Consider the following 26,329-nt stretch of genomic DNA (forward strand, 5'->3'; position numbering starts at 1 on the left):
AGAATCACAGACTGAACCTTTAAGTATTCATCCTTTACGTCAGTATGGTTAAGTACCTCTAAACAAACGATTCGCCTTAGTCTTAAATGTACGGTAGGACGTAGCCACAAAGAATATTTAATCCAGACCATTTGTCCGATGTAAGATCTATCCTACCACTCAGATTTTTATCACTGAATTAGAAACATAGTAAGCATTCAGGCTCACAATCAGTCCTAAACTATTTAGTTTACAAGAAAAGACTTAAACATCCACTATTTTGTCGTCCTGAACTCCAGCTATGGGGCCACAAAGCTGTTTCATGCAGCTAACTTACTCTGGGTTGCTTCATGTAGCTAACTTACTCTGGTTTGAGGTACAGTCGAAGTGGCCTAGATCACCCCAGTTCTTTGCTGGCTTTGCGTCTTTACGCGTGAACACCATCCTTGTAGCCATTTCAAAATAATTTAAGCCTAAACTAAACATCTAGACCTTTTTATAATGTGGCATGTGCTACTTTTGTCATTAGTCTTTCTTAACCAGATGTGTATTAACTTATATGACAACCATGATGAAATGCCTGAACGTCAGTGGGAATGATTAATGATATTTGATGTATTAATGGCATTAATGGAATTTTACATTTCTAAACCAGTCCAAACACCTGTTCAAAGCAGGTTTCGAAAGAAGAGAAGGCTAAATGGAGGAGTTAGGGGTTATAGGACTAGCTTGTATGTGTAGCTTTGTTTGCATTTGTTTTTGACTTTTAGTTCATGGTGGGAGTTGTCTGGTGTCTGAAATGAATGCCTCCCCAGGTCATCTATAGCCTCATCTCAGTATTGTCAGAGCTCTGTTACCTTCCAGTTCATTTTGGTTTCACAGTTTACATCAATATCACTCTAAAGGCTACATTTAAGACCTCTGCTGCAAGCTGCTTTTCAAAAAACTTCCTAATATTTCAGTCAGCCCAGATCTTGTGAAAGCAATACTTTGGATCCAAAACTATTGTCACAGAACTGGTTAAAAGATGTCCTCTATGTTTTGAGAGAGGATTGTATTGTTGCTACACTGTCTCAGGCATTTCACTTTCAGAAAACAAACTTGAGCCCTTTGGGCAAGATTTTTTTTGCAGGGTTTCTCCACAGAAAAATCTTTAAAGGAAGGACCAGTAAAACATTAATAACGCTCCTCTTTGACAATATGGGGTTGGTTTCAAAGAAAATAGCCATGTAGAGTTAGAGCTGCATTGAATGTTAAAGATTGGCGTCTGACCACCATCTATTATATCTGTTTATTATATCTGAGACCTCTTCCTCATCACACCTCTAACTTGAGTTGACAACTTTTGGTGTTGGAGTGGCAAGAGTGGTTACCACAGCCTCTCTATGTGGAAACCTTTAGAGCCCCTAAAGGACATGGGGGGGGGGGGGGGGGGTTTAACGGATTACTTATTACTGAAAGTATTACGTGTGCATGTGATATCTGGCATACACAGGAGGCCACGCCAGTGTGTTCCAGCCAGCTATGTTTGTGTGTGGAAATGACAGTATAGAACTTCAGCTTCAGGGGATTCAGCTTCCAGACCTGGCAAAAGACCATTAAACTCAGCTTACTAGAAAGAATGGCAGTGGAGGTGGAGATATGGGTTCAAGTATAGCACAACTAACTCCTATACTGTAATTTACACACAGTGACACAGCACAACTAACTCCTATACTGTCATATACACACAGTGACACCGCAAGCAGAAACGCACTGGGTGGTCTCCTATTCGTGCCAGATATCACGTGTGCACACAATATTTCTCAAGAATGGTAACGTTTCTCATGACCATGGGATATTTTCTGGTGGGCAGATCCTACCCCCACCCCCCATGCTAGGTTGAAAACCCATCCCAGGTTTATAGAAAATGTTCAGCTGAGAACCTCCACAGCCCTGAAAGACCCTTCTTTTTATTTGGTTAATTTTGTGTGTGTCTTAATTGTATGCAGGCCCTTTTTAAAAACCAGGCCCCTTAAAACACTTTCTTTTCCGAGTGTGCAATCCTCTTGTATGGTGTTGAAATTACAGCATTACATTATTTTATCTGTGTCTAATCATTTTGCTTTCTTTTTGTAATGTAGCATTGTTCTGAAGTACTTGATATTGGGAAAGCCTCTTACTGTATACATGCTGAGGGGTTCTGTTTTCTGGTTAATGTTTCTCTCAGTTGTGAAGGGTGCCAGCTATATTGCAATTTTCCCCTATTACTGTAAACATAAGAAGCCAAGGTAATTCTTTTTATATCACAGCTGATTTGGTTCATGTCTTCTCTTTAAAATGAACAGCATATTTATAGTGTGTCTTAAAGGTTATATTTAGTTTAATAATGGTATTGTATAATTGTTCTACTTTAATATTATTAAATTACAAATGCAAAAGTGTGAGCAAATCTGTCTGTGATAAGTTGTCGGTTTAAGATGATCTAGAAGCTTCAACAGATGAGGTTCTTTTTAAACATCATGTATGTACATTCTAGGCTTGGGATGAGAAACTCATCGATCATCAGAAAAAATCAGCATTTTTTTTTCAGATAGAAATCAATAGGCGTCTTTGCTACAATTAACCCCTAAACTACCAATTTTCAGTGTCATATAAGGAAGCGCCACTAGGTGGAGCGGTATTATCCTACCTGATTGTGAAATGCAATGGAGTAGTTATCAGGAAGAAGTCTGCACCTGACTGATTTTTTTGGTCCTACTCCCCCAAACCCAAGTAATATTTTTTCTCCCTCCCCACTCTTTCATGGTTTGTGCTGCGCCCACCCGCAAAATCCTGCAGGTGGACGTTAATACAGGAAGGATGTTTCAATGAACAAAGCGTTAAAAACACAAATCTTGCAGTTTAGGGGGGTGACAGTTACAGTAGCGGTAGTCAGTGGGTTCAGTGCTGTGCAGTTAGTAAACCCCACTCCGACACCTCGAGAGATGTGCTAGCACCCACTAGCAAGCCTGCCATCCATGTCTGAGATTGCAAATTCAAATCCTGTGTGGGACTATGCTTGTCTACACAACTCAGGTTACATATTGAAGGCCTAGATTTGATATCGCCCCCCTTAAGGTCTCCGAGAGCTATTATTCCAGACAACATTAAACAGAAGGCTAACTGAGTGAATTGGTAAGCATATATGGGCCATTCTACCGAATTCGTGTAATATGCAGTCCCTCAACAATAAAAACTATTTACAAAACAATTAGGTATTTAGGCATAGATATTTACTAAGAAAATGTTATGGTCTAAATGAACCCAATGCATTAAATTAGATAGTGATAAGCTCAATATATACAAAATCATCATTTATAGGGTACTTTCTATTGGGAAGTAGCTGTCCCTAACCCTGACATCTAAATTTCAATGCCTTTAAATAACGATTTTTTTAGATTTTTTTCAATTATTTAATTTCAAAGATCTCTATGATTGAATTGAAACAGAACTTATATTAGATTAGGAATATTTAGATTTATTGTGGGTTTAATTTTTAAATCAATTAACTATACTCAAAAAATCATGTCCCTAGTTTGCATGTCACTACCGAAACACAAGAGTTTTAGTCCATTGGCTGAGCCTGTGTTTTAGCCACGACCCTGTATTTTTGACCATGCGGTGACACTGCATCCCTGTCACTACCGAAACAGTCACTACCGAAACATACTGTATGGTAGTGACCAGATGATTTTGGTAGTGACAAAATGAAATGGTAAGTAGTTCAATCCCATACTTTTTAAAGAAATGTGTTGTGTGGACTAAAGGGTGGGCCTGAGCACTTTTTGGAAGATTTTGGGAGAGAAATGAACATCCATCCAACAGTGCAGTCACTACCGAAACAGTGCAGTCACTACCGAAACAGTGCAGTCACTACCGAAACAAATAAATTGAACTTGAAAATTTGGTAAAAATTTCATTTTTATGGATTTCATTTTGAAAACCTTCAATAAATATTTGTAAAAAATACTCTTCAGAGAAGGGAAGGAAACACAATCTGAACAGGTCAATAATAATACTTTTTTACTATAGTAAATGTGAGGTTTCGGTAGTGACAATTTTTGGAAGAGGAAAAACATTCCAACACATTCTGAAAATACAATATAAAAATGGACTGTTCTTTTACTAGGTATGTGTACTTTAGATATGGTACAATATACATACGGCAAAGTTTTGGGAATAAAACATAAAACAATTAAAAATATTTCCGACATGACTTTGCACCAATTCGGTAGAATGGCCCATATACTAGGTGTCTAATTTTGATGTATCGATGCCTCAAACATCAAGAAAATAGCACACCGATCAATATATTGATCTTTTATTACAGTCCTAGCTAATACACATACAACTCCCAGGATTATGACAAACCTGTGGCCTAACAACAATCTTTTTTCCCTTCTGCGTGCACTTCATTCATGCTAGCATGACCTACCATCCAAATGAAACTTTGAATGCTGTCATAATTTTTCTCTAATATTATAGAAAACAAACTTCTAGTTATCTAGAAAGTTAGTTTGTTTAATGACCAACTCTCATAATTGTGCTAAATTCAATTGCATCAGAATTTCTACATTAGTCAAAGTCAAACTAAAATGTATTTATAAAGCGCATTTAAAAACAACTCACGTTGACCAAAGTACATTACATTACTTTAGAACCTGATGAAACTAGGGCATACAGTAGGCAGCATTTTGTGCTAACATAGTGCTTAAAATAACATTTACATTTACATTTAGTAATTTAGCAGACGCTTTATCCAAAGCAACGTACAAAGGAGAGAACAATCAAGTTCTTAAATAACAAACAAATAACACAGTGGTGTACTTTTCAGCGGGTTGAATTAAATACCCACAACACCAGTAAGGGGGTTATGCTGCCTATCGTATCTTTATATCTATACACAGCAGTTGGCATGGCGTGTGATTCATGCTGGCATAGCGGCAGGGACTGGTGCCATGTGGCAGAGGCGGGGGCATGTCAGGCTCAGGCTCTGAAGGCATCATTCCCACTTCGCCCTGTAGGTGACAGGGCCCCGTTGAGTTTGCAGTAGGTCCGCCCCCTCGATGATTCGCTTCATCATGGAGGCACAGGTGATGAGCATGTGGCCTGCACCCTGGAGGAGCATGGACGCCAGCCGCAGGGTTTCCCTGAGAAAAAGAACATTTATTCAGACATAGTTAAGGCTGTCTTCATATTGTGTGTATGTCATGAGTATGGTTGTAGAGAACTGCAACCAGTAGTATACCTCATATACAGCTGCTCTTTTGTATCTATTAAAATGGTTGAGGCCAATCCTACACCCACCCATAGCCCCTTACACTCACCTCAGAAGTTTCTTTGGCCCTAGCAACTGGAAGTCTGCCCCGACTGAGTACAAGCCTTGGAACGTGGCCATGACGCTGAGAGAGCCAAACAAATCCTGTGGGCTGATGCGGTAGAAGTCCAGGACGACGCGAGCAATGTCCTGCCCCTTCCTGGGTTTGCAATCCGATGGTTTGACACCGTTGCTCTTTTGGACAGTCTGAAAGTGGATGATGCCTTTGAATAGGTACTCTTTGAATTTTTCTTGAAAATGATTCTGCATTATGACAGCCAGAAAACCATAATTACAAATAATGACTATGACTGTGATTATTGAGGAAATCCCCTGCTTGTGCCAATCGACTGTCAGGTTTGAACTCATGATTACACGGACAGGAAGCTTAAATTGCTCTATGCACTGAGGCCTTTTGAACAACAAACATACCATAGTGAATATAACTATCTTTGCTGTGTTTATACCATTGCTTAGCTCATAACACACTGTTTTTGTGAATATGATAAACACATACAGCATGGGGTGTCCAAGTCTGTCCAGGCTCTAGTCCAATGAACACAGAGTTGTCGGGCAGTGCTGTTAGGAACTCCTCTGAGTCCACTTCTGTCCCATCATCCTCACACACCAGAAACAGCAGCGAGGACAGCATCAGAACCTCGGCCACCTGCAACACAGTCAGGAAGGGCCTCTCATGAAACATGGCTATTTCTGATAACGATGATACATTTTGGAGCAAATAGGTCAGATGCACTGACAGCAGCTATGAATGATATTAGAGCTGTGACCTGACTGAGTAGTCTAGACTCTAGAGGCAATGCATCTTTTACTGGCCACCCCAGAAGTTTGATTGTTTGATATTACTTATTTGAAAGTACTGTATTTACAAATCTGACCTATTCAACTAACATTAACAATCCTTTCAGCTTCTAATAATATAACTTCTCACCTTCTCTCTCAGCTCCTGCAGAGTTGCCGCGGTGATGCCCTTCCTAACTCCTCTGTCATGGGAACACACCTTGAATGGCCGCTGTGGGGGGGAGTACACCATACGGGAAACAGACCTGAGGGAGGTAGAATCCAAAGTCAGACTGAATCATTGAAACAGGAATGGAAGGAGAGAGAGAGAGTCTCTGTGTGAGTGTGGGTCTAGTGTCTGTGATGTGTGGGTCTAGTCTCTGTGTGAGTGTGGGTCTAGTGTCTGTGATGTGTGGGTCTAGTCTCTGTGTGAGTGTGGGTCTAGTGTCTGTGATGTGTGGGTCTAGTCTCTGTGTGAGTGTGGGTCTAGTGTCTGTGATGTGTGGGTCTAGTCTCTGTGTGAGTGTGGGTCTAGTGTCTGTGATGTGTGGGTCTAGTCTCTGTGTGAGTGTGGGTCTAGTGTCTGTGATGTGTGGGTCTAGTCTCTGTGTGAGTGTGGGTCTAGTGTCTGTGATGTGTGGGTCTAGTCTCTGTGTGAGTGTGGGTCTAGTGTCTGTGATGTGTGGGTCTAGTCTCTGTGTGAGTGTGGGTCTAGTGTCTGTGATGTGTGGGTCTAGTCTCTGTGTGAGTGTGGGTCTAGTGTCTGTGTAAGTGTTTGAGCAACAGAGTCATTCATAAAAAACATTCACAGAATGACTCCTAGCCAATCCATCCAAGACTCCAAGACTGGGGTGGTGTACTTATTAAATATAGAGTGCAATGTTTAGGAATTTCGAAATAGACAAGGTTAACAGTAGGTGATATTGTTGTTATCTGTCATCTTATTGCTGTGTCTGATATGTGTTGTGTGGTGTATAAGGTGTTGTGCAAGGCTAGATGCTGATAGCCAATGGTTATTTAGAATGTCTCCACATTAACCACATATTCACATACTCTGCACTTTACTGCTTATTTGCACTTCTGGTTAGATGCCGAACTGCATCTCGTTGTCTCAGTACTTGTACTCTGTGCAATGACAATAAAGTTGAATCTTATCTAATCTGATCTAATTCCAGCAAAAACATCATGACAACACACTACCAAACAGTGAGAAGGAAAGAGTAAATAGGCTACATTTGAAATTTGAAAAGTAAAAAATCTATTACAAATTTAAATTGATTTTGAGATTTGGTATGAGGTAGACTACAATATTTAGTAGGCCTGTTTAAAGTATAGTAGTATGTTTTAGGAGCTAAGCTTTTTACGAATTACAAATTAAAATGAACATTTAAAGCCATGCCATCTAAAAACATTTGCTAAAAATTCCAGACATTTGCTAAACGTTGTATCAGAACAAAATTCCAGACACAATTTATAGACACTTTGTGTGTGTTCTGTCAGCTACTCACTTTAATAGTGACGATGTTGTCTCCATATTTCTGTTGGACAGAGCTTCCCTTGGCTATCCTTTGTCTTCCTGTTGCTTTTTCCAGACTGTGCTTCTCTTGAACAGTGAATACGTCTTGAAGCTGATCAGATTCTTAACTGCGAAACTGATTGTACTTTGGAAGAGCTGATGTGATAACACAGAGACGGATGTCAGAGGTCGAAGTCCGTCAGTATGATAAGTGCGAGTGTGTGGGGGAGGTCTCATGGGTGATGAATGTAAATACTTTGTACTAGGTGATCTACCAAATAACTGGACATAGGCTACCATTGATAAATTAACCCATTTCTGACCTGTCCCACTATGAACCACATTAGGCTACCTAAGGTTAGCCAAAAAAAAAAAAAGAAACAAAAAAACCTGTTAATGTCGCTGATTATATAAACACGACTCAATCCTCCAAGTCTTCCAGTATAAAGCTGAGGTAGGCCAATGCCTGGTGTTTTCGCACCGATAGGCTTTGACATCATGATGCGTCAAAATAAGTTTGAAGACTTAAATGTTTAGAAGTAAACTTTTAGGCTTATAGGCTAGCTACTTAGGTAAGGCCAGCACCACATGTGACTGAACGTGATAGTTGTCACTATAGACCTACAGTATATATATGTTTATAGTATGGGTCTAGTCTCTGTGTATGTGTGGGTCTAGTCTCTGTGTATGTGTGGGTCTAGTCTCTGTGTATGTGTGGGTCTAGTCTCTGTGTATGTGTGGGTCTAGTCTCTGTGTAAGTATGGGTCTAGTCTCTGTGTGAGTGTGGGTCTAGTCTCTGTGTATGTGTGGGTCTAGTCTCTGTGTGAGTGTGGGTCTAGTCTCTGTGTAAGTATGGGTCTAGTCTCTGTGTATGTGTGGGTCTAGTCTCTGTGTATGTGTGGGTCTAGTCTCTGTGTATGTGTGGGTCTAGTCTCTGTGTATGTGTGGGTCTAGTCTCTGTGTATGTGTGGGTCTAGTCTCTGTGTAAGTATGGGTCTAGTCTCTGTGTGAGTGTGGGTCTAGTCTATGTGTGAGTGTGGGTCTAGTCTCTGTGTGAGTTTGGGTCTAGTCTCTGTGTGAGTTTGGGTCTAATCTCTGTGTAAGTATGGGTCTAGTCTCTGTGTGAGTATGGGTCTAGTCTCTGTGTGAGTGTGGGTCTAGTCTCTGTGTAAGTATGGGTCTAGTCTCTGTGTGAGTGTGGGTCTAGTCTATGTGTGAGTGTGGGTCTAGTCTCTGTGTGAGTATGGGTCTAATCTCTGTGTATGTGTGGGTCTAATCTCTGTGTATGTGTGGGTCTAGTCTCTGTGTGAGTGTGGGTCTAATCTCTGTGTGAGTGTGGGTTTAATCTTCGGAATTCCAAGTCATGCTCAACAAGAGCTCCTAGGTTATTTTTGTTTATTTGTTGTTTAAAACAGACTGAAATGCCTACATTTTACATTAAATTGATACAAAAAAAGAGTCTAGACAATTACAGTTTAAAAAATACCACAAATGATCAGAAACAAAGATAATGAACCTGTTATATGTTTATATACCACATTGTTACCATCTTTAACTTATTGTTTTTAATTTTTTATTTATTCATGTTAATTGTGATTGTAGCTACATATTATGTAAACATGGGTTGACAACACATCAACTCTACAAGGTAGTCGCGTGCCATCTTTGTGACATCACACCATAGAACAACAAGTTCTAAAGGAAAAAACGCTTAGTTGTTTTGTTTTAAATAGTCAGGTTGCCGGAAGCTGTACGACCAATTACCTACAAACAATGTGATTATGGGTAAGAAATGTGTTAGCATTAATATCTTGGTTTCGTCGTTATATATATATATATATATATATTGTATATAGTTTTACTCCTCTGTATGCAGAGCCTTCTCATGAAATGTTACTTGTTATGAACCCCCCTCTCTCGCTCGTAGCTTGATAGGCCTACAACCGATGTGTCCCGTAGGCTAGATATTTAAAAGTGAATTAAGATGGATTCAAGGAGACGTTCATTGCTTGCAGAGGTATGTCTACACAATGTCGAATTTGACCAAAGTACAGTGTATTTTGTGTGTCAAAACGCATTAATTATGCGGTCAAAAACATGCGCAAAATTATAGAAGTTACACATTTGCCCACAAATAACTTTTGGCGGACTATGATTGACACGAGCTGAGAAATTAGGCGTGTTACAACTGTCCCTGGGTTACAACTGTACCTGGTCTCCTATTCTTGTAGTAGGACGTGATGTAGTGATCATTTTGCTTAGCCTAATGTAAACATCAACAATGCATTACAAATCTCCTGTCATTCTTTAGAATGAGCATGATAATTCCGGGAGACAGTGGAATGTCTTAGGAAGTGATGATGCTGGGGACAATGAATGCATGCAAGACATCATCCGGTGGTCTGAGGTAAGGCTATGCTAGCCAGTACACAATGAGATTCATTACTTTTTTTTCACTGTACCAGGTATTTAACAATAGCTAAATATTGCACCTCATCTAACAAACGTTAAAGGAGACTACCTGATAGGTGAACATTCACCCTAGTTACCTCAGGACTCCGGAGCTGCATGAAAGTATATTTATTAGACAGACAACAACAACAATTGTAAATGGGCTCACTTCCCAGCACAAGGCTGAAAGTGAAGGCAATGATAAACTCTTTGCACAAGGTTTATATAGTCAGAAGTTTAGCTTTCAGCAGGGATGACCATGTGGTGGATTTCTCACGTCCGAGGCTCCCTGTCTTGCAAGGATGGCAGTTTTGCACAAGGTCGGAAGAAGCACAGTTCCTTTCTTATCTTCTCTGGTCTAAACATGCTCTTGTTCATATGCAGACTTAGTGGCACCTAATATTCTAGTTACACACACAGAGAGAAAAGCCATGCTCCTGCTTTCATAAGCACATGATTCATACAAGTAATATATTAATACAAGGCACTTGATTATTATATTCTTAAGTCATTAACAGTGTTTGGAAATTATCTCTATCATTACCTCTGACCCAATAGCAAATCTATATTAGGCCAATTAAAATCCATCCAAGGTTTATGCTTAAGAAGGGTTTAGATGGCAGGCATAGGGGGTAAGAAACAGTTGAAACAGCTGGATTTAAGTGTAAATGGTTACATAATTATACATACTGCCTCTAGGTACAGTTGGTAACAGAAAAAAAACTGAAAAAACAAACAACAAACAAGGCTGCTTCAGTCCGTTTTTTTTTTTATTGTGGAGCAAGAATCCTGCAAATGACTAATGCCAATACATCAGTCTTTGGCTGTATTTGGTGGGCCTGATACTAATCAGCAGCTTAACATCTCTTGAAGGACCAAGTTGTGTGAAGGTCACTATTTTATCTCCCCTACCATGCTCTCAGGGGGATGACTCGGGAACAGAGAGGTTTGTCTCTGAGGTGCTCGTGGGAACCCTGCTCGAGCACTTCCTGTTTAGGGGCCTCATCCTCTTTGTGATCACCAGCAATGCCATCATCATCTCAATCCAGACGTCCAGTCCAGCCATCACCAAGGTTAGTGTCAAACATCTGCAGCACAGTAGCTTGGGCACTAACCTTTGTGGGTTAGGCAATGGCCTTTCAATCATATTGTATAACCAGAAAAATTGTGTTTTTATTTTGACAATACCCTTTCCCTACTACACCTTTAATATTATGTTGTGTTCTTGTCTTTTTTTCCTTTGAATAACCTGCTTAGAGGACACTGTGCATTGATATGCCATGGCAATATGTCGTAAAACATTTTAAATATATTTTTAAAATGATGCCTTTTGCTCCTGTTTATTTTGCAGAAATACGAAATTGTATTCACTGTGTGTGAACACATCATCCTCACTGTTTTCACCTGGGAGATCCTGGTCAAGTGGTTCTACGGCTTCGCAATTTTCTGGAGGGTACTGTGCATGTTTGTGTTCAAATCACTGCAGCTCTTAACACACTGGATGCATGCAGTGCAAATGCGGCGAACTCTCTTGAGAATGCCTCATTACTTTGACTGATGAAATTACGCAGTTTTTTTAAATGTCCCTATACAAATTGTCTCAATAACATACTTTTGCCATTTCAGAATGGCTGGAACCATCTGGATTGCCTAGTGACAGCATGTCTGTTAGTGGGACCTATGGTCTTTTCAAGCGGAGCAAATATCTTCAAAGTCATGAGGTAATAATCATCTAACAGTGGTTCTTCATAGGGTGTTCCTGTTGTCCTCTCTGTGCAGGAAGATCATGGGGTCAGTTGTTTTCTAACTGTAAGTGTATTGTGTTGTCTTCCAGGGTACTGCGTGTAGTCCGATGTGTCAGCAGCTTCACCACCATGCATGGTGTGGCCATGATGATGCATGTCATCTTGCAGTCCCTTCCCGACTTGATAAACATCTTCTTGCTTCTAGTCATAATCATGATGGTATACATCACCCATCCGTTCAGCCATGCCCATTCACCCATCCTTCTGTCCCTCTATACATACATCCATTCTACTTTACACGGTCACATCTCCTGTTAGCAGAGCACATGAGTTCATGCATGCAGTATTGTGCTCATGGTGCGTTGGCGTGTGTGTGTATGACTGGCCGTTGTTGTGTTGGTCTTTGCTCGGTCCAGGTCTTTGCTGTGTTTGGAGTCAATTTGTTCAGCGCCTCTGTGCCATCTGCGTTTGGCGACCTCACCGCAGCCCTCTATACCCTCTTCATCTGCATCACTCAGGACGGATGGATGACTATCTATAATGAGTTCCAGGAGTAAGTGACAATATTAATCAGGTGGGGGGTCGTGTACACTTCCTCAGTGGATTTAACAATGTGTTTATTGCTGTAATTGGCAAATGTGTAGTTATTCAACAATATGCCATAATATCAAAGTTCTTCCTGAAAAGCTGTTCTATTATAGCAGCCATTTTGACCTCTGATTTGTATGTGTATTTACCTTTTATTGCTGTGGTATTTCCAGGGGTGGAGCCTCACTGCTATACGGTGCTTCATTGTACTTCTTCATCTTCCTCACTCTTGGCGCGTTCATCTTTGGCAACCTCTTCGGCGCGGTGGTGACCACCAACTTAGAGATATCCATGGCAGACATGGATGAAAAAAATGGCAGCGATAATGCCCTTGCGATGGTGGGTCTCTCTGCTACACAATTCAGAGCCATATGTTGGGCGTAAAATCTGACATCTGAATCAGGAAATTTAACATGACTCTGAGCCGTATCTGATTTTATGTTTTACACTCTGTCTTATTCTCTTTGACCCATGCCACCACTTAACAGCCTGATGATCTCAGTATGACAGACACTAGCATGATCCACTGTGAGGAAGTTGTGGCCAGAACCAGCATGACCAGGAGGCAGAAGCCGTGGAAGGCAAGTTGCCTGGAGAACCTGAGGGTGGAGACCTTTGAGGACCTGGCCCTTATCCTGTCTGCTATGCAGAAGAACAAGAAGGAGTACAAGAAAATACGCCAGGAGTTGGAGAAGTAGGTTGTCCTGCATGTTAAATATCTTTGCATCAGGGAAAATTAATGTAGTCTCATGTGAGTTAAATTGACAAGCCAATTCTTCATTTCGTTTTGACGTTTTACCACTCCTTAGGAATCTTAAGCAATACAGTAGTTAGATTGGTTTCTAAGGAATCCACATTCTCCTAATACACGACTAAAAGAGGGAAAGAAAACACTGAAAAACAAAGAGAACATTTGACACATGCAATTTCCAATTCAAGTCTTCCCTTGGTTGTGCAAATTGTACTTATTTCTACTCTCACCAGTTGCCTGTAATTTAATTTCCTGTAACAATCAATGTAGGGCAACTGGGCAGAGATAAATAAAGTATATATATTTATCCACAACTCATTGTTGACCGGAATCAAATAAATGGAGACCTGTATTTTGGGTGATGTTTGTGGGAAGGTCATGGTTGCACAGCCTGGTCATAACAATGTGAATGATTAACTTCCTCCCTGGCCATTGACTGTAGGATTGTTGAGGAGGTGCACAATCTCCCCTTCAACAGAGAACAGGAAAATGCTGTGATCATGCGTGACCAAAATGCAACCACCATGAAAGACTTCCTAACGAGTGAGGTTACCACAGGACGCACTGGAGACATGCTGTCCACTCTTATCGCACTGGAGAAGGTAACGGGTTAAGAGAGATTATATCATTATTATTTAGTATTGATTTATTTTTTGTATGTATTGTGTTATTTTGTATGTCTTTATTTGGTGAAGAAAACAGTTATACTAGACAGGATGCTGTCCATTACATTAGGAAATCAAATTTGGGTTTTTGAAGTATTAGTTTTTATATGTTATTCTATAATCACTATGGTATTCAATACATGTTTAGTTTAATGGATAGAAGCATTTATATTAATCGTCTTGCCTGGTTTGATCTGATTTGCTGACAGATTCAGATTCCGGTTCAGATGTCCTCTGATTATCTGGTTTTGTGCGTTCTCTGTTCACAGGCCCATGTCATTGACTCAGGCACGGACTCCCCGGCTGCGTTCCAGAGGGGCCTGCGCCATGAAGCTATGCGGCGGATGTCCATGGACTCAACCAACACCAGCGCAGTCCCGCATTCCTCATAAACAAAATACCCAGCACCAAAAGATACAACCAGGCACAAATAAGACTCTGATGCCAGATTTACTTCCTCACTAAAAATATACTATAGACTTGTGATGTCGTATGTACTTATGTAACAACACACATCTGTGATAGGGTACATGATGTAAGACTACACACTATACTCCTTTAAGATGTTAGTTATTTAAGTTAGTGTTTTCGGACATTATTCATTTTTACAGAGTAATGTCTATATTGAGGAGCCACAATAAATCTCTGATGGTCTTTAAAAACACTGTGTCAGGACCTGGTCTTTGTTTCACAACAAAAAAAATGTAATTGTTGAAGTGGTTTCAGTTAAATCCTCCCCCACCCTGCCAATTTTGATCAAAAACTGAAATAGTTGACACTACCTTCTCACAATGATTTATCGTGTTTACTAGTGGGGAAAATGGGAGATACAGTGAATAGTTTCTTGTTTGGGGGCTCAGAATTAACAGCCAATCACAATTGAATAATGAGTCATTCTCTTCAGAGAAATGAAGAAGTTATGAAGACCGATACCATTGTCATTTTCGGAACATTTTAAAGTGAAGACTTAAAGTAACTCATGCCTATTAAGCCGAGAAGAATGTGGTTGTAAGCCATACCTGAGCGTATATCAGGTTAAATGACGAAGAGTTTGACTTAACGTTGTGCATCTACAAATGGAGACACGAAGGTAATGCAATGAAGTACAGACTTTTATCTTGGAAAAACTGAAAATATCAGCCGGAAGTCCAACTGACCGGAACTAATGTTTCCCGGTAAATTTGGGCTTGTTTTCATTTAGCGCTCAAATAAATAAGTTAGTAACGCTCTCGGTTCCCCTTGGAATCGGAAAAGTTGTTGATAAACAAATGGACAAGTTCCAGAACCTAGAACTGTAAACGATTATGCTAATGTTATTCTATTTTTCGGCTCATATTAGCTTGGTAACTAGTGTTTGTGTTAGGGTATCTACACAGAAACATTCCGTGACCGATGATGGATCTAGAGGGTAAGTCATCTAAATTTTCTTTGTTTGCAGATTTGAATTTAAAAAATAATTAGCATTATTTGCTGTGGGGTAGAAAAGCGTGAAATACACGTCACGTGTATACAAGGGTAACTTTGCTAGCGACATTTGTTAGCCACAGTCTCGATTCAGACCCATCTGAACCAATAAAGCGGTATCAATGAGACGCCAATGGTGGAAAATATTGAATCACCACGGTTGTGTCATTCTATACACGGTTGTGTTTGATAATTAGTTTAAAATGTTTAACGCATGAGAAAAGCGAGAGTGAGCCACCCCATAGTCATGAATTTTCATTCGCGTTAGAGATACTTTGTTGAAGTTGACAGCGTCGGGGTGGAGCAGTGCAACGTGGACAGTGGTGTTTCATTGCATCCTTTGGGCGTGCACCTATACAGCTGCCTGATGAACGTGCCCTTCTTTTCATAGGCTCAGTTGTACCCATCCACTCCCTTTGTCTTCTGGCTCCACCTTTGCGTACGATGTCGGCAGCAATGTGGAAGACGATGTTGCAGCGGGATGTGACCCAGTATGGGAGGCTGGAGGAGTTTATAACCTCTATCTCTGAGAGTGTTCCTGGGTTGCTGGACTACAGACACTATGTTAAACTCGCACTTGGCCTGAGGTCTCGGGTAAGTCCCTGAGTGTGTCTGTGTTTGGCATGTGCCAAGAATATGAGTTTTTATAATCACTGAAGGAATATCATGTTATCGTACGATTGCACCCCTTTGATAGGCTGCTAGAGGTTGTCAGACTAAAATATTTTCTTGATGTCTCCAGTTGATTTTGGAGTTGTGTCGGGGCCCTGAAGCCCCGGACCCGACAGCCATCCTCACACATCTAGATAGGATACCAGCCCTTGTCCAGTCTTCGCCTAACAGGCCGGTGAGTTACTGTCTTTGGTTGCAGCATCTTCCTTTGGTGTGCACTGCAATTACAAAATAGCTTTGATTGTTAATTTAACCAAAGAAAGTGGCAGTTAGAAGGTCTATCATGTAGTACAAGGATGAAATGGTGTCTGTCTGACTGAAACTGAAAAGTCTGTGTTTTTTTTATGTCCATTCATCTGTGTTCATCTATAAGTTAAAAGCAAAGGATTTAAGTTCATGATGATAACATTTTAGTTTGTGCCTTCTTTTAGAGAAAGGATTTGAAAGTTGAAATGACCGTAAGCAATTTCCAGAACTTAGTCCAGACCATCCTTGATGACCCTGAAGAGCGAGACATCTTTTTCCAGGTGTGAATACAAGCGGTCTTTGTTGTAGAAATAATTCAAATCTTTTATTTCCCACTATCACGTGCCAACACATTTTTATTTTATTTATTGTACTCCCTTCTTGCATCTTTAGGAAGACTTTCCAGAACAGTATGGCCCACAATATGACAAGGCCCTCGAGAAACTGCTGTGGGAGTTTTTAACCAGACTAGATCAACTTTTACCAATTCCTGATTTGGCACAGGTATGGTGCATGCTCGGCATATGTTTATACGCTTCATTCATCATTAGTGGAGAGGGAGCATCACTTACATTTCAGGGAATCATTTACTTGGGCAAAAAAATATCTTTAGGTGAAGTGTATCCCTTTACAGCATAGCACACCTTTGTGGAATGCCATTATCCCATAATAAGGAAACATTAAAATCACATACAAGACCAGTTTTGACTGATATACTCTATGTAACAATCTATGTGTAGTGTGTTTTATTTAGTAGTGTAAGGGCCTTTTTGTTGGCTCACCCTATACGCCTGTGTTAACTGCCTGTCTCAAAGGTTGCTCTCTGTTGTGTGTGCAGACCGTGTCGTGGCTCGGGAATGCCCCTGCTTTCTTGGATGAGTGTGCTAAGTCGTCTACCCCGCCTCAGCTTCTCAGAAACCTGCTGCAGCATGAGATTAGCCTAGGCCACCTTGGCTCTGGAGGTAGGTGCAGATGTGCCTTGTGCTCACACACACACACACACACACACACACACACACACCCACACACACCCCGATTTTCAGTGTCATAAGGAAGCACCACGAGATGTTGGACTATCGTAACATATTTATTACATAGCTTAATTATTAAGCGCATCATTTTCATCAAATCATGTAGACACATAGGATGAAAATAAGATTGTTTATTCAGAAACATTTCCACAAGAGAAGTTTTGTGTAGCCTAGATATATCAGTAGCCGGTGCCTATGTTAAATGTTATAAAGACGTTATAATAAGCCAACATCAAATTTTGTAACAGTCATTTCAACAGTTAACAAAACATGATGATGTTACTGACTCCGTCATGTCAAGACTGATGCGGGCTGCTTTACATAAACCTTGTCTCACATTGCATATATTGTGTGTTTAATATTCCAGACTACATTAAACAGAAGGCCAACTGAGTGAATTGGAAAGCACACATACTAATGTGTCTAATTTAAATGTTCTCTAATTTTAAAGCAGCAATACAAAGTTCTGATCCAAAACTAGTAAGCTAACTACTTTAATAGCATTCAAAACCCTTGCAAAGCGTGCAAACCTTATAGCGTGCAAACCTTATAGAAGCGTGCCAACACTAACTGGTGTCTTTTGGCAGTTTAGCTTGCAATCTTCTTCCATTTTTGCAGGTTGTACTAGCCCGTTACACAGAACTACAGTACCCTCCACAATTATTGGCACCCCTAGTGCATATGAGAAAAAAAGGCTTTGAAAAAATATGTCTTTGCTGTTTATCCTCTTGGTCTTGGTGTAAAGTAAAATTATTGAAAGAAAAAAAAATGTTGACATTAAATAAATATTTTTTCCCAAACATGTGTGCCACAGTTATTGGCACCCCATAATTTAATGTTTTGTGCAGCCTCCCTTTGCCAAGATAACAGCTCTGAGTCTTCTCCTATAATGCGTGATGAGGTTGGTGAACACATGGCACCGGATCTGAGACCATACATACATGCAGTAGCTCTCCAGATCCCAGATCCTTCAGATTCTGAGGTCAACATTTGTAGACTCGGCTTCAGCTCATCCCACAGATTTTCTATGGGGTTTAGATCGGGGGACTGTGATGGCCATGGCAAAACCGTTATTCTGCGGTCGGTGAACCATTTTTGTGTTGATTTTCAGGTGTGCTTCGGATCATTGTCATGCAAACTGTAGGCGCTTTAGTTTGTTGTTGATTGATAGCAGAGGCTTTTTTCTGGCAACCCTCCAAAACAACTTGTGGTGATGGAGGTGGCGTCTGATAGTAGTTTTGGAGAATTTCTTACCCCAAGACTCAACTAATCGCTACAATTCTCCAGCTGTGATCCTTGGACATTCTTTTGCCAGTCGAACCATCTTTGCCTCTTAACATCGCTTTTAACTTCTTTATTATCTCCATGATAGTGGAAATGGGTATTTTCAACTGTTTAATAATAATAATGATAATAATAATAATAATAAATTGTATTTAAAGCGCCTTCCATGACACCCAAGGTCACTTCACAAACAGGTTGTTAGAATTACAATCATCTCATAGAAATAAATAAAAAATAAAAGTCAGTCAGTATTTGCCATCACTTTTGCTTTGTCTTTTTCACATCCTCATCAATCCACGGGGCACTTATAAACAGTTCTAACACTCAGTTTCCTGACAGGTGCATGCTTATCAATAACAGGAAGCAACAATTTCATAAATTCATCAAGTGCAGCAACTGGGTCCCTCTCTTTACTCACATCAGACCAATGAATATTTTAAACATCAACATATGAGTCACAGCAAAATCCCTTGTTTGATCTCTTAAACACTATTTTAGGCCCAGTCTTTGGAACTGGCTACTAGATTATGATCACTAAAACTAAAGTTCTCCAGCATAAGTGTAAATGTGGTCAATGCACAATGATGTCTCTAGCTTAGGTAACCATCTTAACAGTTTGTAGCTGCTAGCATGTGTAATATTAACTAATTTTAATATAAAGTGAATATGAACTTGTGTTAATATGAAGCTGAACTCATGTTATTTTAACATTGTTGAGTAGTTTTGCATAACCTAGCTGCAGGGATAGTAATAAATAAAATTAGAGATTTTTTTGTGTCCATTTCTTGATTTGTGCAGCTCAACAACTTTTCGTTGCACATCAACACTGTGTTCTTAGTGACGAATGACTAATATAATTTTGCGTGTGTCACCGCATATTTTTACGCCAGTGGAACAGGAAGTCATGGTTGACCTCTTAAGAGTTCCTAATCAAACAGTAAAACATGACTGGAAATATACTTCAGTTAGATTTGAATCATAAGATTTCTCTAGGGGTGCCAAAAATTGTGGCACACATGTTTTCCAGAAAAATATTTATTTAATGTGGACAGTTTTTTTTTTTTTTTCAATAATTTTGCTTCAATGAAAAGGTAAGATTTTTGTGAATATTTTGAGTGAAAGACCAAGAAGATAAACAGCAAAGGCATGTTTTTGCTTGTTTTTGCTCATTTTCACTAGGGGTGCCAATAATTGTGGAGGGCGCTGTACAAAGGGCATATCCTGGATGGCTAGTGGGGTGTTTATCTGTCCTTCACATGACCACATGCTATTCAAATGAAATTGAGGATGGTACCAAAACTTTGTCTGTAAAGCCATATCTCAAAAAGTGGCAAATTGTTGCATAATGTTACTTAAATAAATCGTTGCCTCAAAAACATATTGTTTTAGAAAATAATGTGCCGATCAATAATCTATATCCTCCTGACTACCAGGAACATTTTTTTTTTTTACTTTTTTAATTGTTTGAGAGGTTATGAGAATACTGCAAACATTTTTTTGTAAAAAAAACGTTTTATTTCATAGATAAAATTTGTCCATTACAGTGGACATCTTAACTCCGTACATGTCAAATTGACCATATTTCAATGTAAATACAGAACAAAATGAAAAGTAACTACAAATGTCCACTACAGAGGACATTTATTAAACACTTAAATACTGTGGTAAACTTTTGTAACATTCATGTATAAATTGGTTTAATGTGTTCCTAAGAGATTCATGTACAATATAACAACAACATTTCAAGTAAAAATTAGCTCAAAATCAATTATTATGCACTTACCTTTCCTCTTGCCATAAAATGCCCCTGTGGAAAAAGATGCCATTTTCCTCCAACAGGAACAGGAAGTTCCCAAAATCCCACCCCTACAAATGAGGTATCAAATAAAAGCCCTAAATGTCCTCTCTAGATACCAAAAGGAGTTAGTTCAGTAGCATGCAGGGGGTGGAAGATATTCAGATTTAGAAAGGTCCTCTAGAGAGGACAAATTTCAATGGCTGGTAGTCAGGAGGATATATATTGATTTTTAAATGACATTCCTTTCAAATAGTAATTCATATTTTGACTCTGAAACGGTATTTTACTTTACTAACATTTGATAATTCTCTCCCCGTCTTTTCCCTCACCTCTTCTCTTCTTGTTGGTAGTATCCATACCTCCCACCACAGGGGACACCATCCTCTCCTCCCTGTCCCTCCCTCCCTCTGGCCGGACTCATCAGCCTGGATCGGACCAAATCTCTGTGAAGGCCACAGCATCCGATATGTCACCGCAAAAGTCCAATCAGCGACGACTGAGACGAACCCGGTCACCCATCGACCCTGTATTTGGCTCCATATCGCTAAAGGATACCCAATTAACTCTAAACGGTGCCCAGCTGCAAGAGAAAAGCTGTCAGTCTGAGGTCACCTCACACTGTGATGTGAAACCTGCCACATCGACCCAAGTCTTCACCAAAATCAGACAGAAAAATCTTTCAAAGACTGCCAAGGCTACTGCGGAAGATGAGGAAGGTGTCAGGAGGGAGAATGAACCAATCAGCGTCCTTGACAAGGAAGAGGCTAAGGTACCCAGGAAGAGAGGAAGGCCAAGAAAGTCAAGAGCACATGAAGGAGATAAGCGTGATGGGGATGCAAAGGAGGGCTTAGGGAAAATGGAACGTCAGGAGAACGTGACGAAAGATGGCACTTTCACTAGTGTGAAGCGACGGGTAAGGGAGGACTGGACCTCTCTAGTGGGCTCCTGTTTGAAACGCCAGCCGAGGGTGGTAGTCCGTCACCTGGAGGTGTCTGAGGTGCTGAAGTGGAGAGGCAGCGGTGTCACTGACGTCTCGCAGAAACGGAACGGCTCCTGTTCGAAACGCCAGCTCAGGGTCACCATCCAGCGGTTAAACATGGACTCTCCTGCCGTTCAGGCGCTCTTAAATCGACGCCCTGCAGCCGTGTCAGAACCCAGAAAGAGTGTTTCCACGGAGACGATAGCAGGTGTGACTGTGAGGAAGAGGAAGAGGAAGAGAAGCGACTGCCTACCCTCCCCAGCAAAGACATGGCTGAGCTCAGAAAACAAAGAGTAAGGCTGAAGGTGTCTCATTGTATGGCTTTGACTGATCACATAGTATTTTCAAATCCTCCTTTGGGTTGTCATGTTGGGGATTATCTATAATGTCACAGATTATAGGTCATTTCACAGATTAACACTGATGAGGATAAATCTGTGTGGTTCGATGACCTCTTTTTATGAAAGCCTTTTAATGTAATTTATGTAGTGTATGTGTATGTATGTGTGTAAAGTGATTATAAAATATGTCAATAAACTGATGGTTTTGTAATCCTTAGGAACATTGAAGGACCCCAAATTATTTCCCAAAGGACAAATAGCCCAGGTGACAATTAATTCTGCAGTTACATTTGAATAATTTCAATGACATTTGTATTTGAAGCAACTTTATTCAAGAGTAAGGTCTCAAATAAGTAGGAGTGCATGGTAATCTTTACCGTTTGAGCTACAAGAATTTTTCATTCTAAAGCTTCCCCTTTGTTCAGGGTGCATAATGGGTTGTTTTTTCAGTAGCATGTAAAGCAGGGCTCCCCAGTCCATCTGTTGGAGATCTACCCAGCAGGTTTTCATAGAACACCTCCGAGTCTGTGACGTTGTTTAGAACTGTCAAAGTCAAAACAGTTTAGTATGAGTTGCAATTAAATACAGAAACAAGGTTTATGTCCTGTAGAAGGACATGGAATCCAGATGAAACTAATGTCTTGCACTGGCCCTCAATCTCCTCAACTCAAGTCTTTCCTCCCGTCTCCCAGGTAATCCACCTGCTGAATCTGGAGAGGAGATGGTTGCTGATTCAGAGGATGAATCCCCAAACCATTTCAAGGTAATGGCAAAACAAGGCACATATGACTGAAAATTCAGTACATGGCGTAAATGTAATCGTTAGCTTATACAGTATCTCAGTGAATTGGAACACTACAGTAATTCAAATGCATTACTGAGTGCTCAGTTCACATCTTAAATGCATGGCTCTATGTAATTTGCTGACATAAACTGCAGCAAACTGATATTGTAGCGTAGTGAGCTTCTTCTCTGTTATTTTCAGAACTTTCTGATGGGCTACTACAGAACCAAGCACAACACCTTTGTACCGACGCTGGAGGAGTACCTGAAACCAGGTGTGGGTCGACGGGACATGCTGTCTCCTGGAGCAGGGCAAAGGCAGTGATTATGTACAGTAATGGTAATTGCTTTTTCTGCAGTAAGACTTCTTGCTTGTCCAGGTAGCACTCAAATAATCATGCTCTCTATCAGTAATCAGCATTAACCCACAGAGCTGGGTCTGACTAAGAAGCGATGGCTGCCTGATTTTACTTGTATATATGCTACTAAACTTGCTTATTGGTGCTTTATTTAATAGTATATTGCCTGTTTCTACTTTGAATTTGACCTCCAATTTTTAAGATACCTTCATTTTTTAATTTATTAATCTGAATAAATAAATTCCTTATTTAAAAATAAAAAAGGTGAAGCATTGCATTGTTTATACACACACAGACAAACTAAATAAATCACTTTGGCACTTATCTTGTCATCTACAACAGGAAGTATACTTATTTTAATGAACATTGCATTGATGTTAAAATGGACAAGTACGTTGTGCCTGCTGCAAACGTAGTAAAGTAACTTATCCTGGTGAGCATTTACCATACTTCAAGTGCAACAAAACAAGCAAAACACTTTATTAATCAAGTTTTTCATCTGTGAGGAGGATGGATTTTTTTTTACAACAAGGATAATTTAAAAGGTAAGAAGTTCATACTCGGAAATGAAAAGTAATCATCCACATTGAGTTTAAAAAAAAACGTCACAGAAATGTTTCATTCAAGTTCTTGTGATTAATTTCTGTGGCGTCATGTCCACGTGGTGTGGTCACCACTGATAAGGCAAAATTCAACATCCCAAGTCTGTTATTTGGAGACCCATGACTTAGTAGCATGGACTACACTAACCAGAGTGGTGTCATTTGAGCCGGTTTTTCCACCTTTAGCCCACACACACACACACACACACACACACACACACACGCACACACACACACTTAGAGTCTACAGCTAATCCCTCCAGTGGCCATTATTGTTTCCCCTGTGATATAAGAGGCGTCCTCTGAACAGAGGAAGGCGATGACTCCACCAATTTCCGCTGGCTCGCCAATCCTGGAGGTGCAGAACAGGCAGGCAGTCACATACCACAATATTGCTTTCGATGAGGGAGAGTCCGATCGTTAAGGAGTTTTAGTAATTTACCTTTTAATGGCCAGTTGCTTTTTGAATTCATCCACAATGTCTTCATTCTGCCACAACTGGAACAAATGTAAAGCGGGAAGATGTGTTGCAAATGCTTTAGTGACTGATAAATACATGTTTAGGTAGGCACTAGTCAATATGACCAGCGACTGTGAGGGAGGCTGCCTGGCAACACTACTAGAAACCTTACCGCAGAGCTGAAGCGCGTCTTGATGACGCCCGGTGCCACGCAGTTGACCCGGATGTTGCTGTGTGCTAGTTCAGGCGCCAAAGCCCGTGTTAAGCCCAGCAAGGCCGTCTTACTCACACTGTATGGGCCCAGAGCCTGACAAAAACATAGTTAAGAAGTTTAAATGGATTTACAATGGATCAGGTTTCCCCTCAAGGTAATGCTCAAAATGTAAAATGAAGTTATGGACACCATACACATTTATATTGCAGGTTTTTACAAATTCTAATCAAATTAGAATGACAGTATTAAGTTCTTGGTTCCTAAAATTGAAATTTAGAATACACTTGCCTGCATTGGCTGGTACGCGGCAACAGATGACACAAAAACAACAGATCCTCCCCTATGAAGTGTGGTGAACCAATAACAGAAAGGGATGAAAATAGCATCAATTTAAGAGTACACCACTCCCCTGTCATGCTCTACTTCCCCACATTCTTACCCTCTTTTCTCCATGTGGGGCACCACTAGTTTGGTCAGCAGGAAAGCAGCTTTCACATTTACATCCAGGATCTATTAAAAGACAATTAAGCATTAAAAGACAATCATTACACTTAATAGCACTATTCCCACAACTCCAGGTAAATTATGTTTTCCTTTTCAGATGGATTCACAGTAATACTCAAGAGAGCCTTTTACATGGTAACCAATACATTATGCATTCAACATACTTGAATGAATTTGGGTGAATATGGGTGTAGAAGGCTTTTGAAGATAAAATGCTAAGAACCAGGCCAAGATCAGTCTGTGGAGGTTTATACCTTATCCCAGACTTCCTCAGTTGAGTCCATGATATTTCCAAAATATGGGTTGACAGCTGCGTTGGAGACAAAGATGTCGATGCCCCCACATTTCTCCACTGTCTTAACAAGAGAAACACAACATCTTGCATTCCATTGTATAGCAGTTATAGAGGTTTGTTGTAAAGGATGTCTATTTCAAATTCTGTGTTCTTATGCCAGTTAAGACCATGATGAAGCCTTACCATTTGCACCAGCTTCTCTCTATCTTCGCTCTTGCCAACATTACATGTGGTGCCAGTAACCTGGATGTTCTTGCTGAGCAGCAGAGACACCGCCTGGTCTACGTTGACCTGACGACGGCTGCTCACGACGACATGGGCTCCCCTCTGACCCAATGCCTCAGCTGCAGCCAGACCGATTCTGATGGGAAAGACCAGAGGTGTGTTGAGAATGGGTCTCTAGTTTTAAACACTCCGATCCTACAAAATATACATCATGAAACGGCAAATTTGTTCTTCTTTCAATTAGGCATACTAAACAATACCTAAGCCAAATACAAATTCCGCCCCATTTAAATGGATTATAGCAGATATCCCAATCTAATCATGCAAAGGATCAAAGTATAATATTAAATTCAACCGAATTACTGTGTGTTTTGTAATAGTCCAATCATTAATTGATTAACCAATCGGTAAAGAAGCCTCCCAATTCACCAAATAAAAATATAATGCATGTGTTTGTCACCGAGTATAGTTTACTCAATCCTATCCTATATGTTATACTTATGAGTAGAATAAACAGTATTACTAAACGATCAATGTCAATAACATTTAATACCCATCTGTGGATGCCGTTATTATGGCAGTTTTTCCTACTAGGCTGCTGTGTGACATTGTTCTTCGACAGACACTGACAGGATTCGTCAGCAGGCACTTAGTCATAGACCTTAGCATACCCTGCAGACAAGCAAACAGAAAGTTTCAAAGGGTGACAAATAACATAGTTTACCAACGTGGGATATTATTGCCCAAGTTCAAGCTTTTATGATTGATTGGTGGTAAACAGCAGACATATCAGCTCTTAGTTGGGCAAAGGTGACAGGATACTTGTGTAGGTATTCACGATACGTGATTGCAATGTGAAAACGTATAGGTTAGGTGACGAACGCGTAATGTTTAATTTGTGTTCTAGCATATATAGAGAGCAGAACCTTAAAAACTCCCGATAACCTAAAACTATCGCTGAAAAAAAAACCTCGCTAGATAGCACTTAGCATAGCTTGTGGCTTTACTATAAATTAATTACTAACCAGGCACCAACATAACAGTTTTTGTGCAAGTCACATACGCGAACACAACAGCGGACTGAATTTCTTCACTAAGTCACATGTAAATCATGATCGCCTTTGTTATAGAACGTACGTGACAATTTGTTCACCTCTTTCTAGACAGGCAAGCCTGGTTACCGTTTAGTGTTGAGATTTGGTTTTGCACCCTAACTTTTTGAGGAAGGTGGAGTCAACGTT

At 40.2% G+C, this 26,329-nt stretch overlaps 3 protein-coding genes across 4 annotated transcripts; 1 reads left to right on the forward strand and 2 right to left on the reverse strand.

Annotated features, from left to right (window-relative positions):
• Positions 1-5,002: 5,002 nt before the first annotated feature.
• Positions 5,003-7,649, reverse strand: cideb (cell death inducing DFFA like effector b; the record flags this gene model as incomplete). Its single annotated transcript, XM_080839855.1, has 5 exons — positions 5,003-5,150; positions 5,328-5,541; positions 5,831-5,984; positions 6,267-6,381; positions 7,624-7,649. The coding sequence occupies 5 exons, from the start codon at positions 7,647-7,649 to the stop codon at positions 5,003-5,005; spliced, it is 657 nt and encodes a 218-aa protein (XP_080695981.1).
• Positions 7,650-9,661: 2,012 nt separating this feature from the next.
• On the forward strand, positions 9,662-14,223 carry LOC308366221 (cation channel sperm-associated protein 4-like; the record flags this gene model as incomplete). The annotated part of the gene is made up of 10 exons (XM_080839856.1): positions 9,662-9,679; positions 11,006-11,155; positions 11,434-11,535; positions 11,709-11,803; positions 11,917-12,046; positions 12,244-12,380; positions 12,589-12,754; positions 12,904-13,109; positions 13,609-13,768; positions 14,101-14,223. The coding sequence occupies 10 exons, from the start codon at positions 9,662-9,664 to the stop codon at positions 14,221-14,223; spliced, it is 1,287 nt and encodes a 428-aa protein (XP_080695982.1).
• An 8,337-nt stretch (positions 14,224-22,560) lies between these two features.
• Positions 22,561-26,295, reverse strand: dhrs4 (dehydrogenase/reductase (SDR family) member 4). Of its 2 annotated transcripts, none has more exons than XM_080838204.1 (9): positions 26,242-26,295; positions 25,642-25,760; positions 25,047-25,224; positions 24,823-24,924; positions 24,504-24,574; positions 24,353-24,404; positions 24,023-24,157; positions 23,833-23,888; positions 22,561-23,742 (listed from the first exon to the last, which is right to left on the reverse strand). In XM_080838204.1, the coding sequence occupies exons 2-9, from the start codon at positions 25,755-25,757 to the stop codon at positions 23,628-23,630; spliced, it is 825 nt and encodes a 274-aa protein (XP_080694330.1). In that variant the 5' UTR covers positions 25,758-25,760; positions 26,242-26,295; the 3' UTR covers positions 22,561-23,627. The 2 variants fall into 2 exon arrangements, with proteins under 2 accessions (XP_080694330.1, XP_080694329.1); XM_080838203.1 differs by having other exon boundaries at positions 26,226-26,288.
• Between the last annotated feature and the right edge of the window lie 34 nt (positions 26,296-26,329).

Source organism: Sprattus sprattus, assembly GCF_963457725.1.
Source record: "Sprattus sprattus genome assembly, chromosome: 5".
NCBI classification, from domain to species: domain Eukaryota; kingdom Metazoa; phylum Chordata; class Actinopteri; order Clupeiformes; family Clupeidae; genus Sprattus; species Sprattus sprattus.